Source organism: Canis lupus, chromosome 14 (assembly GCF_011100685.1).
Source record: "Canis lupus familiaris isolate Mischka breed German Shepherd chromosome 14, alternate assembly UU_Cfam_GSD_1.0, whole genome shotgun sequence".
Classification (NCBI taxonomy): domain Eukaryota; kingdom Metazoa; phylum Chordata; class Mammalia; order Carnivora; family Canidae; genus Canis; species Canis lupus.
In genome coordinates, this window is record NC_049235.1 from 33923701 (window position 1) to 33938352 (window position 14652).

The 14652-nt window shown below is 34.3% G+C and overlaps 1 protein-coding gene across 4 annotated transcripts in view; it reads right to left on the bottom strand.

Annotated features, from left to right (window-relative positions):
* Window positions 1-4742: 4742 nt before the first annotated feature.
* The window catches only part of TMEM196 (transmembrane protein 196), a 51654-nt gene continuing 41744 nt past the window's right edge, over window positions 4743-14652 (bottom strand). For 2 of the 4 annotated variants that reach the window (XM_038557060.1, XM_038557059.1), the window contains exons 2-4: window positions 14527-14583; window positions 11469-11723; window positions 4743-7564 (exon numbers count right to left, since the gene is read on the bottom strand). In XM_038557060.1, the coding sequence (XP_038412988.1) occupies window positions 7505-7564; window positions 11469-11723; window positions 14527-14583 (372 nt within the window). In that variant the 3' untranslated portion in view covers window positions 4743-7504. Of the gene's footprint in view, window positions 7565-10229; window positions 10304-11468; window positions 11724-14526; window positions 14584-14652 lie in introns of all 4 variants that reach the window. The other 2 variants (XM_038557057.1, XM_038557058.1) reach the window with 2 other exon arrangements.

Sequence of the window (14652 nt, forward strand, 5' to 3'; positions counted from 1 at the left end):
AAAACAAATGAGCAAGGGAGAAAGAGAGAGGGAGAAGGTGAGAGAGAGAAAGAGAAAACAAGAAACAGACTCTTAACTGTAGAGAACAAACTGATGGTTACCAGATGGTAAGTGGGTGGGGAGATGGGAGAAATAAGTGTTGGGAGTTGAGGAGTGCACTTTTCCTGGTGAACACTGGGTAATATATGTGATGTATGGAATTGTTTAGAATTCCAAAATTCCATGTTTGGAATTTGATGTATGGAATTGAGTCACTATTTTATATACCTGAAAATAATACAACACTGCATGTTAACTATACTGGAATTAAACATTTTTTTAAAGAAAAAAAACAGTAAAATAGTTTGTATGTGTGAGTAGCTATGTAATCTTGAGAGTCTTGGTTAGGAAGGAATAAAGGAGGTACAAGATGGGGGTGGGGCTACTTTCGGAAGCTATGATGTCATCTTTATATAATTTACTGACCTTTTATGAAAATTAGAGTTAGTATTTCTTTTAAGGCCCTAGTTCCTTCCCAACCAGACTTTACTGCAGCAGAGTTTCAACATCTTTTGAAAGGTTTTTTAATCCAAGGAATCTAGCCAGTAAAATTAACCATGGTGCTTGCAAGAATACCTATTGACATTCCCCTTTACTTCCATCTGCCTTTAGCTCACTGCAGAACAAAAATAGGAAATGACTTCCTTTTTTCTTTGACTATTACCTTAAAATTGTAGTTGAATAAACCACCTGCTGGCTGCAGAGTTTGCGTGGGTGTGAATTCACAGATCCTTGACACTAAATACATTCCAAAGAATGTGATATGGGAAGTTTGAGGGTGGAAAGTAGATAAAAATGAAATTTAGACACAGTACATTTTTGATACACAATTTACTCTCAAGTCATTAAATACATGCTTATTAATGAATCATATGCTAGACTCCCTCTTATGGTCACAGGGTGCTCTTAATATCTCTATGCTTTGGAAATTATTACAATAATGAATTCATCTTTATCCAGTGGCAAAGGGGACCTTCCCAGTTGTGAAAGAATGCAACAGCAAACAGAATTTTATAAGGGAAGATACTACATAAAAGCCACAATTTGTCAATAAAATAAAAATCCAGAACTCCAAGATTCACACTGAAAGGAGTATTCCTAGTCAAGAAGGATCAATGACTAATGAAAGCATCCCTTGTGTCTCACTTTCTCTTGACGTTTCTTGTGATCCCTGCTGTCATGCATATATCGACTTTAGTGTGACACATACAGGGTTAGCTCCCTTGAATAAAACCTCTTCCTCTAATGTTCTTGGCAAAGATAAGTAGGTTAAGCTAGAGATTTAAAAGAAGAAAAAGACAACTACTACAAGAAATGAACATATCTGATAATAAAGGCAAAATTTTGTCATGACAAAATTCATTTTTTTCTATAGCTTACTGATCTAATCCCCTGATGAAACCCAGGGGGAATATAATCTTGCCTCAGTTTCTTACTTACAGCTCCCTGCCTGTTTCCAAAGACCTCGTATAGATTTTCCAACCTTTTTACATTCAAGTTATGGAGAGCTCATGTTTTCTCTTTAGTTATCTGGGATCCTTTTTTTTTGCATTCCTAGTTCCATTTGGAGCACAGGCCTGTTTGCTTGTGACTAACATTTGTGTTGAGGCTGCTTTTGTCACTAGCTGCCACTGGCTTGGTGACCAAGGCTGGACTTCACCAGCTGGCTCAGGGGTAGGGAGTCCTGTTAAACAAACCCAAGTGCCTAGAGTGAAGTGAGTAGCTGTAGCGGTGAAAACTTGACAACTACAGAGATAATGTCTCAGGTTCGAGTGCAGGAACCAGAAACAGAAATCAAAGTACCACCACAGAACCAGAAATTTGGATCTGAAATCAAAAGAAGCTGAACAAATAAAGAGCAGTGGTTCCTATATGATAGAGCTGTGGTTTTATAAACTTACGGGTGTATAAATTGCAAGATTTGGTTGAATGGCTCTATGATTCATGGGTACAGCAAGAAATGACCTTACTTTTCAGATGAAATATTAATAATGTCTTAACACATTATCCACATTTCATATTAAATAAATTATATTAATATGATAGAGGAATATTTACATTTATAGACAATGCACATTATAATAACACTTGATAGATGTTTTTCAACTGCTGCACTGCCATCCTTTTTGCTGATAGATAGCAACAGGCTAATATTAACACTACTTATTCTATTGTGACTTGGAGACAGTCTTTTTTCCAGCAATTTGTTTTATTTTAGAAGACCTAGGGCCCTTTTAAATCAAATTAAAATTTTAAAATTCTTTTTTCTCAGACATTGATGCGGAAGTATTAGTATAATTAAAAGATAGAGAAGACCCAGAAGTCCAGATATCAAAAGGCATTTTAGATATTAATGAATGGAGTGGACATCTAAGCACAGGGTCCTTAGAGTACATTTATATAAGACTGAGTGTTACCTCTTTCCTGTCTGACTTACAATGAGGAACAGAGTGAGGGGTGGTAGATCCCTTCCTGCAACCCCCAATGAAGGAAACTGTAGCTTTTCTTTCCTGAGCAATGGTCTTAGAGAGCCCAAGGGGTATCTTCCAGCCCTCCATCAGGATGCTGTGAAATGACATTTCTGTCTTAATGAGTAGGTGAGGACAAATAGCCTGATTAATAACAAGGAACAGTCATGAGTCCTGATTCCTTGAGGTTAATAGAACACTTGCTGAAAATGTGACAAGATTTTAGGATTTTCTGTGAAGCTTCAGCCAAATTCTAAAGTGTCTCTGGCAATTTCCAGTAACACAATGCACTTTGGCTTTTGGAATAGGGCTTGCAATGTATTATGTGGCTAAGAGAGTAGAGTCTTAGGGTGTTAATGAAGAAAAACTTCAAAATCAATAGTCCCTACTTGATGTGAAGGAAAGTTTAAAGACGGAACCTAGTTCTTAAAGATTTCCAGGTAAATGAAAGCTGTGTGCCTATAACTAGTTAATGCATACAATATTGAACTATTAAAATATTGAATCAATTTGTTTAGATCTAGAGTTTGACTTTTTACAATATATTTCTTGGGAAATACATTCCTAATAAAAGGCTTTTGTATTCAGTAAATATTTTTCCTGCCAATAGGAGTAAAAAACCAAAACCAACAAGAACCAAAAAACTTTAGTGTAATTTTACGAGGCACCCACATTTCAAGCAATTTCTGAATTGGTTTCCTCTTCTCTGAGTAACTCACAACCTGTGATTTATGGTTTTGGAATAATTGAATTTCTTGGTTGTCACACACTTTGAGTAAGAAATATTACATAAGTTTCCAGAAAAAAAAATGATTTAAGGAAGACAAGAGTGAAGTGATGCCAAGTTCTAAAACTTTATTTGGAAACTGTGTTCTAACCAAATGGTACTTAAGATGCTCGATCTAAATTTCTGAAACATGTTTGCTAAATAATCTTTGAAAATGCAGCCTTGGACATACGGTTTCTAAACATGCCACGCTTGAGCTCAAGTCAGTGAAAAAAGTGGAGGGCCGCATATTGTTCTCACCTTCCCAAGCATAAGAAATGCAGAGTTTTTCATTGATGCGTGGTAATAGGCTGAGTAAATTTCTTCAAAAATAGAAGTTACACAACATCTCATTTTACCTGTCAAACATAAAATATTTAGTTATTTAGTGGAATGTTTCTGTGAACAGAATTTTTTAAACATGAAACCTCTACAACTTTTCGACTTTATTAAGGATTTGGCCTACACTGCATTTTTGCTAGTTTTTCCTAGTCCATGGATTTAACTGGTCCATCAACTTTAAATTCCATGGAGAGTTTACTAATTTTTTTCACATATTTTATTATAATGATAATTGGTTGACTGAGGGTTAAGGACAGTTTTCCTCTCTGTGGTTTTGACTAGCATTGTCTGATAGGATGTTCTGAGGTGATGTTGTCCATATGTGGCTATTCAGCACTTGGAATGTGGCTAGCTCAGTTCAACTGAGAAACTGAATATTTAATATTGTTTTGATTAATTTATATATATATGTTTAACCACACATGGTTAGGTTAGTGGCTACTGTATCAGATAATATAGGTAGATCTTAGAACAGTGAGTTTATGACCCTGAGCAATTCAAGTCTACATTTGTAAAAAACATTAATATTGGCCAGTCTGCATTGTATTCAAGGGTTATTCTCAGTGGTTCTAGGTTAGGAATCAATACTTACCTGCCAAAAAGATAGGTTAAAATTTGTTAGGACACTTCTGTTTGCTATGCCTGCAGTATCTTCCTGACATTTAGTACATGGGGGATCAAAGATGCTTAATGGCCTAAGATGCATAGGACAGTCTGCACAATGAATTACTGTCCACCCCAAATGCCAGTAACAATTATTTGACAAATATAAGGACAGCAGAGTTCTCTGAATATTGTGGTTTCATCTGTGAGATCTCCCACAACTTCAGTCCTATCTATCGCTAAATCCGTCTCCTATAAAGTGTATCTTATGAACGAACGCCTGCCTCCATGGGACCTCACTTTCTCACATTCATTTTGTCCTGCATCATCAACCACTCCCTCTCTATATTTGAACACACTTTAATCTCTTCTATCTCAGAAAAACCCCTTTCTGAATTCCATATCCTCTAGCTGGCACTCTCTCTGTCTCTTCACTCACAGCATCCTGTCCCCTGCCAATCTCAGAACCTAGCAGGAGAAATTATTTTTTTCTATCATGATGAAAAGAGAGGTCACACCATATGTAGTTTCAAAGCACACCATTTTATTATATAGACATATCAATAGAGTCATCATACCATGTTCCACTTCTAAACAATTGTATATGTGTTTGTGTGTGCACACATATACATATATGTTTAAAAATTTCAAAGCAGAGTCCACTTTTATTCTTTTATGCTTATTATAACTTTACCTTTGTGTAGCTAGTCTTTACAGCACACCACCACACTAGTTTCACATATTTTTTCCTAATTTACTTTCCCCCAAAGGTAGGCTCATACTAAAAGTGTAAAGTAGTCACTTAAAATATTCTAATTCATAGTTTGATTTATTGTGAAAAATAAATTTTCAAGTACTTGAACAATGTCTTCCAACTTCCCCTACTAATCTCAGAAAGAATCACTATACATCCTAAATAAATCCCTCTAAATAACTGAGCCCTGAAAATATTGGGTTAAAAGAACTACATTTAAAGACATATCTATACCTGGTTATATACACTGTAGACTATTTGGATAATTGTAATGGTTGCATCTCTTCTTAACTCTATATCAAAGCAGTGATATGCCTACTTTTGTCCTTTGATGGGTGATTTCATAAATTATTTCAAAAGGCATTAAAACATATTACTGATGTACTAGAACTCTGCATTATACAAATATGTCTACAAAGAAACACCACCTAAAATTAGTCAGTGGTTATCCCTTCAGTACAAAACTACATCCTTGCATAAACTCAGTAGAGTCATATATATATACAAAATGTCTGCATTGTATAGTTCAGATTTTCAGTGATAAAGATTATGTCTGTTTGTGGCATCAAAAGAAATGTGATAATGCTGATTCACTATTTGAGGTTGCATTTATGGGCAACTTCTGTAATCTGGATAATGAAGTTTTTCATATGAGTTAGGAGACTTCAAATGCTACACCAAACAACCATAGTCCAGCTATTTCTTTTGACTATATATGGGTAGAATTTTTTTATGAGTTGACTTAAATAGGGTAGGTGATGATCATGTTGCTTTAAAACTAGAAGAACTTCAGATTTCTGTTAACTAGAATTATTATTTTGTTATCAGAATTAAAACCCATATTTTGTTTCTAAATTACAACATGTTCTCCTCCTGAATATTAAAGGTTGAATCTACCTGTCGTTCAATAAGTAACTCATAAAAATGGCTCAAAACTAGATAAGCCTTAGGGAAAAATAAAAGCATACAATACAGTGAGAATTACATATTTTAAAATATTAGATTTCTTTATCTGTTACCAGAGGTTGTGTTCTCATAAATATTTTTAAAGACCATGCTATTTTCTTGCCTATTCATAATGTCATGAATTGCTATTTTAACATTTCATTATGGAAGAGAAGGATTGAATCTAGCTATATAAATGTAAGCCTATGTTTTGTATTTCCTTCTACAAAAAAAAAAAACTCTTTTAGATTCTTTGGGTATATATATTTATTCTTAAAAGTGGTCTTTTGTATTATTTCATGTAAATTAAAATTTTTTAATTTTAAATTAAATTCTAGCAAAATGAATTGTAAATTTAACTTTGGGACATACATCATTTGTCCTTCTATATAATTTAATTGGGTTGTAAAGTGTTTGAAATGTAAGTATCATGAATAATCACAAGTCATTATGTCTATTTTTATAAATGTGTAAGCATGTGATTTAAAGTTAGGTTTATAAATCAGTATTAATCATTGTTATTACATAAATACCATAATAGTAAAATAGTCAAATAAGTAATCTATCTTTATACTACACTATTCAGATCACTCAATTCCATAAATATCAGTCACAATGATATTTACACACAGCATATATAATAAAAAGAATAAAAATGAACAAATTTAGTAGAAATCAAACGTGATTTTGTGGGCATAGAAAAGCCTTGAAAAAATGCTTTCCCAACTCTTTGGGAATAGAATTTTAGTAATACCCCAAAAGCATTACAATTTCTTTTCAACTACCTATTTACATTCATGAATGCTATAAATATATGCTGTATATATTTTCTATATTTACAGTCTATATACACACATACATACACACATATTTTATTCTTAGGCTCATTCATAAACATGCAGATCAATCTGCACGGTATAATCAAAACATATTTATTTTCCTTAAGTGATATTCATTTATAACTTTTCACCCTTGTGCAAAAATGCAAAAATATGATACAGATTAGTATTGTCTCTCTAAAAAAAATTTCTTTGTTATATGTCAGGGTTTTTGTCATTTACAAATAAATTATGAAATATAGTTCATTCACAAATTGGAAATAATTATGTTTTTACAACAAGGCATTACTGAGGTCTTGAATTGTGGTATTCTTGAAGCCATTGTCTTTAAAAACAAAGACATTGATAAGTTATTGTTATTCTTGATATTCGCACTTTTGATTATTTATATGAAATACGTCATTACAAATCTAATACTCATGCTAGTGAAATACTGTGTTTATAGAATATGAGTCTTTCTGTTTATTCCTTTTTTTTTTTTCCTGAAAAGTCTTTAGAATAATCTAGAAAGTCTGTTCAAATTACTGCACCAGAACATTTCAGGAAAGTTCTCACCCAATATAAAAAGCTGAAGAAATAAGTGAGGCAAAACTGAGGGAGAATGTTTATATTGGGTGCTCACAAGAGATAATAGCAAATGCAAGAACTGTTTTAATTTTATCCCCTAGTCCTTTGGTATTTCCTTTCCTCATGAAAATCCTAAAAAAAAAAAAAAAAAAAAAAAAAGTACGGGTCTTTAAAATATTGATTATACTCTTCCATTAAATATCAGTTGTGGTCCTCCATTGCTCATGTTGTCTGTCATTTCCTGTTAGGAAAATAAGATGAATTAGTTAAAATTTACTTCCAGAGTAAGATATTGACTTGGTTAATGGGTTTGCAAAACATAGACTTCAAGCTACTGAAAAACTTGCTGAGTTTTGGGGAAGGACGAGGATTGATACTGTTGTTGCATTTGAGAAAATAAAATTTCATGGCATCTTGGAGCACATGAAAATGCTGAAATGACAGTCTGTTAGACCAAAGTCTTCTACACATAAAAATAGTTCAATCTGTGCCTAGTCCCCTGAGTCTCCCCTTTTATTTCTCAACTTTATTTTGGAAAGACCTCACCTAGAAAGAAGAAGATGGTTAAATGCCTACATTTCCCCCCCTTGCATTGGCTTCTCTGCTGAGCATATCAACAAAGTGCCAACATATTCTGGGGGTTACCTCATTCTACAGAAAAATGTGTGGCCTTTTTGCAAAGAACTGAAATAGGCCCACAGGCGATCACTGCTTACATGTAACAGTGGATCACAAATAAATCAGGGTGGGAAAGATTGGTTTTCATGACACTATCACTCATACAGTAAAAAAAAACCCAACCAAACAAATAAAAGCTCTTAATATGTTTCTTAAGGGATCAATTACTAGGATATTAATAAGGAAAACTATATGGAAAGCAAATGAAAACTTAGATAGAAAGGATGAACTGATAAAAGTTTCATTTGCAATTTTAGAAAATGTTAATTTAAGAAAAATTTAGATGTTTTGAATTCATATATTTTATTGAACATTAAATTCCTCCCTAAACATTAAAGGGTAATGAGATGTGAAGCCCATTCACATTTATAATGGTCAGTACACCATATTATAAATAACATTTAGGCAAAAATATCTAAAAATCTTTCATCCTTGAACAAGCCTATTTGCAAAAGTGTGGTAAAGAAAATTCAAATCAAAATTATTGCTCATTTATCTCAAGCCTATCAGTTTATATTTGATTTCTGTTTGGGAGAATTAGGAATGTTTGCTTTTGTAAACTTCAGAAATTCTTCCAAATATTTATTTGAAAAATGAAAAGGTATCCATGTCTTATTTTGACTATCTTCTCTTTGAAAATTCAATATAGGAGATAAAATAGAATAAAGATGCTTGCTCCTTGTTTTGACTGGTTTGGAAAGTTCCTTAGAAGGAGGATCCATGAGGGACTGGAAGGTAAAAATTGGCCTGGTCACTGAGCTTTGTTTTTGAAAACGTTATTGTCTTTTGAAAGTTGTGGAAATTCTTCCAAGGAAATTCTGAGAAAGGAGACTATTTGCACTGGAGACTTGTTCTCCTTTCACATCAAGATCTGTCTTTCCAGGCAAAGAGCTTGCCCCTTCTAGGCCCTAGGGAGTTATCTCACACCTGAGTATCCATTATATCTCCCCAGTAAGATGCCAAGGAATTACAAGAAAAAGCCTAGAAACTCAAACTCCTTTAGTGTAAAAACTCTGACAGAAGGCGAAGGTCCTTTGGCACCAGCTGCCTGTTTCTATGGCCCAGCAATGGCTCAGTGACTGGCTCTGCTAGACGTGCACGTGGCAAAAGTGTAGAAACATAGTAGGGTTGTCAGGCTGAGGTTAAGTTTATAGGTAAGAAACCTGATTTGAGGTTTCATTCAAGAACTCACTGTGGGTGGCAAGATAAATAGAAACAATTCTTCAAAAATGATTTTTAACAAAATTACTCATATAGCTTTTCTATTCTTCATACTAGTACAAAAACAATTTTCTAGTGAATTTATAGAAGTAAGATTCTTAGGTGCTTGTTCTTCTCCTAAAATAAATTTGCATAAAAAATTAGCTTAAAAACCATAAAAATTAAAGTATAATGTTTTATTATAGGATTAAGAAAAAAATCCAGTTTTTAAAAATCTTACAAAGAAAAGCATTTTCTTAGCTAAATTCACACTACTATGGACACAGCAAAATCATAGGAGAAAACACAAAAATTAGATTTTAAATGTATTAGTATTTTCAGTTTATTTGCAAATAGGCATGTCCAATTTACATAAAGAATATTCTCTAAATTTACACAGGACCAAATGTGACTATTTGCAAGTGGGTATACTTTCTGCCATTGGGCCATAGTATCAGTGTGACTTTCTACATTTTCAATTATATTGTATAGCCAAAGTGAGAGTGGTGACTATTTTTAGCAATCCAAAATATAATAAATAAATTTGAAATTTATCACATAAGATAATCTTATAAAAAGATGGCTTTCATAAAGCATTTTTACTGTATTAGTGTCAAACTTAATGTTGTCTGCTCATGCAATTTTGGCACGAGGAAGATACAGTCTGTCTTTATCAGACACACCTATTATTAAAAACAAAACTCTGGTCTGTGAATGATGGTATTGAGTCAGAATCATGATACAGCAGAAAATAAAGGAGTCATGAATCATCCAAACAGAAATGTGTTTGGATGTTTATAGGAGGTTGAATATTTTAAATACTCAACCAACTTTCAAGCTGCAAGACTCTGCCATGTAGGTTTATGTTGGTCCTCAAAAGCAGTTCCCATGAAAGTGCTACTTTGAGGAACAACAAACATCACAGCATCAGTCCAGACTGATCTGCTGACATCATGGCTTCCTACAAGAGGCATTGCTGCTTCCTGCAGTGACATTACAACATGGTAACTCCCTAGAAATCAGCGTACCTTGTAGGTAACTCTGGTGTCGGGGGCACCACCGGGCAGCTGGGCAAGTCGGTAATTTCAATAGCCCTCAATCTCTAATATAAATATAACAATCATATAATAAATATTGCACAAACATATACACAAAAAAACTAAATCACAGTAGTATAAAAATAGAGCACAAAAGAGTCACTATCCAAATACGTAATGGTAATCTATTTTTAACAACCCATTTCTTTAAATTACCAGTCCTGCTAATTGTGCTATAAAACTTTTTTTGAAGAACATGTGTACATCTGTTTCACATTGCTTTTTTCATGGAACAATTTAAGAATATCTATTCTCTTTATTTTAATGTATTGATTGCATACAAAATGGAAACATAAAACTATAGAATAAATATTTTTGCTTCAAAAGAACATTATAAAGAAATATGCCGTTGTAACTCTTGCTACTCTGTCTTCTATCCTGTGGTTATGCAGTTTTATTTCCATGGTATCAAGTGAAATATCATGTGGTCATTATCTTAGCTGGTTTATTTTACAGATGTTTTATCTTTTCCTTCATAGATCCAGTAACAGGAACTGAATTAAGAAATACGTACAAAATGTAATAGAAACACAGCTCACTATATCATTTGTCCTCCAAGCAATAAATGTTACTCCCTGTTTGAATGAGTTTCATGAAACAAGTATGCAAGAATACTATTTAAAATATAGGCAAAGCTACCCAAATATGCATGAAGTTTAGATGAGAATTTAATGAAGCCTTATGTGGATTGTACTATCTGCACTGTTAGGCAAGGCTTTTTGCTGTCTTATTAAAAGGTCCTTTTATGCTTCCAAATCTAATTTACATAATCAAATGCATCTACTTACAAGCACAAGAGGTGAGCTAGAAAGGAGAATTCATCAGATTTCTAAAACTGGCATTATTGAGTTGAGAGAGTATTTAGTTTATATGTTTTTCCTCAGCACAATACATAAAAATCCATATTTATAAGGTATTCAATATTTTATGAAATGCTATTTTAGGAATGGTGTTTTTGTATAGCTAGAGAGCTATGAAATTGTTGAGAATAGGTGTACCCAAAATAGCAGAGAAAAAAAAAGAAAGAATTCTATTCTTAGCCCAATAGGGCCCAACTTTTATAAAACTCAATTCCTCAAGTTCTCGCCTAGAGCTGCAAGTTGATTGACCATGATTTGACTGCAGTCTTCATCACATGCTAGCAGTGAGCGAAAAAGGTATAAAACTCACTTTTTCAGCCATTTCATGAGAGTGGTGCAGCGAATGCTCCCTTTCTGAGAACATCCTCCTCTGTTCGTAGCTGGCTAGTCGACAAGTGAGCCAGGAAGACAGGGTGCAACCACCGATCCCAATGCATGCAAGGGACATGGAGGCGAGATGCAGAGGGTAGAGAGAAGAGGTCTTCTTTGTCACTGCCCGAAGAAACTGAAAATTCAGGATGCCCCCAATGAGTCCACAGATGCAGCAGGCAGAAAAAAGGATCATCTGATAAGAAAAAGAAAGGGAATGTCAAAGTTGAGGAAGCAAAGCTGACCAGAACACAGTGTGCTGTCCTGTGGCACCTCTAGGATGGCAGAGCTATATTAAAGAGAAGAGGCTTTGGGTGCTTCCTGGAGGACAGGAGCTCTCCTTTCTGAGTTTCTGTGCAATCTGACTCAATGGTGAGAGAGCCGACCACAGTGTTTCAGAATTAATAATTGACTGTATGAAGGCCAGGGATAGATCTTTCAAAAATCCTAAAATAAGCAAAATTTATCTTCAAGGTAGATTCAGATTTCAATAATATTTACTCACTATCTATCATGCGCTTACTACACTAGGAGCTTGAACACATAGCTCAATTAACCCAACCAGTAAACCTCAGAGAGAAGTTATAATATACATTTTGGACAATGAACAGTGAGCAGGTAAACACTCAAGTTGAGGGACTGAATCCAGATTTTCTGACTCTAAATCCAGTTTCACTATGTTAATGCTCCTATCACATGTCTTCTCATTGAACTATCTACCAAACTTCCGATCTTTATATTTCTCTAGCTAAGTGAGCTTGGGGAATCTGGTTACTTCTCTTTTTCATACCTAGGAGTTTGTGTATCTAGTTCCCCAAAGGAGAATTTAGGGATTCCTTGTGAGCTGCCCATTCTATTACATTTTTTTTTGTTACTCTGTAGCACCACAGTGAAGAATACACAATAGACATTACAAAAATACAGAATGGTTGGTTTGGGGAAACATAGGATGTGCCTTTGCTTTTGATCCAATTATTGGTTTGATTTGGATCTCTGTTAAGAACCGTGAGTGTTTAATTCTACCTAAATATTATAAATTTAACTGAATATTACAAAAGCTTTAATGATTTTATTTTGTATTTGCATTTAGTCTAAATTCCCCTGGGGGCTTTCCTTATATTTTATAGTGTGATACTAATTTAATTATCTACACCTATTTCCATTTTTCTCCTGAACATGGTCTCCACTCCAGTTATCTCTCTTTGCCAATCCTACAGCTTGTTCATTCCCATCTCAATGATATTTTCCATTTCCTGGAAATGATTTTGCTTCTTTCATGGACTCCTAGACAGAAGGCCCAAAGGGAATCCTAACTTCTTCAGAAAGCCTTCCTGGATTTGATTGTCTCCTTTGGCATAATTCCATAGGGAAAACAGCTGTAAAACTCAATTTAGCATTTAATTTTACATTATCAGAAACTATTTGCTGTAGACAGTTGAGTTTAACAAGCATTTATTGAGCACCTAGCATCTGTTAGGCCCTGAGCGAGGCAGCTGTTGGCATAATATTTGCAGGTGGGATATTGAAGGTAATTAGGTCAGGAAGGTAGAGTCCTCATAAATGGAGTCAGTACCTTTTTGAAAGATTCTAGAGAGTTCTCATGCCCCTTTGCCACATGAAGACACAATCAAACATTTGCAACCTGGAGGAGAACCTTACCAGAACCCAATCACACTAATCTGGGCCCAGCCTCTATCACTGTGAGTAATAAATTTCTGTTGTTTATAAGTCACCCAGTCTATGGTACTTCGTTATAACAGCCCAGATAGATGAAGATATCTCCCCTCTCTTCCTTTCCCCCTCACTGATTCCCTTTCTCCTCTCTCTCCCTCCCTATTTTCTTCTCCCTCCCTCATTCTTTCTATCCTTGACTTCTCTTTTCTTCTCTCTCTCTCTCTCTCTTTCTTTTTTCTAAGTGCCAAGAAATTGTTATTATACAGCCATAAAGATTCTGGTAAAATAAAAGTAGAGAGACAATGAAGGCCATGTCTAAAAAGTGATGGAAGATTCAGATGCAAATTACAAGCCTGAAGAAATTTGTATCTAATGGTTTCCTTTTAGGTAACTTTTAAAAAGTACATCTCACATGTCTAAAGCAATGGGTGCTTCATTTTTTTGTCACAATAGGTATTCTCACAAAAAAAGATATAATTTCAGAAAAAAGTAGTGAAACAGAAATAATTCTCCCATCCCTGCCCTCCTCAGATAACTGGCCTCCCCCTGGAAAGCTCTTTTTAGACTCAAAGACCACTTTCTAGGGTCCAAGTGTAGTATTAATTTTGTCAACTTATAAAGGTCTATGATCTTTCCTTTTACACACAACAAAATAATGTTTTTTCCTTCTTTTGAACTCTCAAAAAAATGTCACAGAGGGAAGTGGAGAATCTACCCTTCAGCATACAGCAGTTCTCCTCCAGCCATTATCAGAGGTAACAGGGAGCATGTTCCATACCCTGGAAACCCATGATAGTACTGTAAAACATCTGAAAACACTTACGTTTGCATTCACAGTAATAAAATAAAATTAAATAAAAAATCATTGGGAATTAACTGTAACTATAACAACACAGCTGTTTTGCTGCATTGCAAAATTGACTTCACAGTCAAAGCCAGTAATCCATAGGCCAAGTTCCACATTTAAACAGTTAAATTTCCCATGAACTCAAGCTATGTCTTTTTTAGCTTACTGAAGGATTCATGTGAGTGTCTGGGCGTCTTTAAACTGGAAAAGTGGAGATTGTCAACCACAGCAGTCATTATGAGTTGCATATTCATGCATTTAAAGAGTATATCAAAGCTTTTCTTTCTTTTTCTTTTGTCATGGTCTCTAATAATCTTGATTTTTTTTAAATGAAAAAGCCAGTATTTATTTGTCAGTCCTCTTTTCATCCTCAATGAGTAACATTCTCTATGTGAAAGTTGGCTTGTCATCATTTCCATTTTCGCGTTCCTACATTTCAAATGCTTCAATGCAAAATATAAACGAGGCAGAAACTTACGACAAGTCCAGATTTTTTTTTGGCGCACAATATTCCACATATGCCACAAAGAAGAAACTGAAAGGGAAAAGAATAAAAATTATTCCATATTCAAAGATAAGAAAACTGCTAGTTTTTAGCTTATAG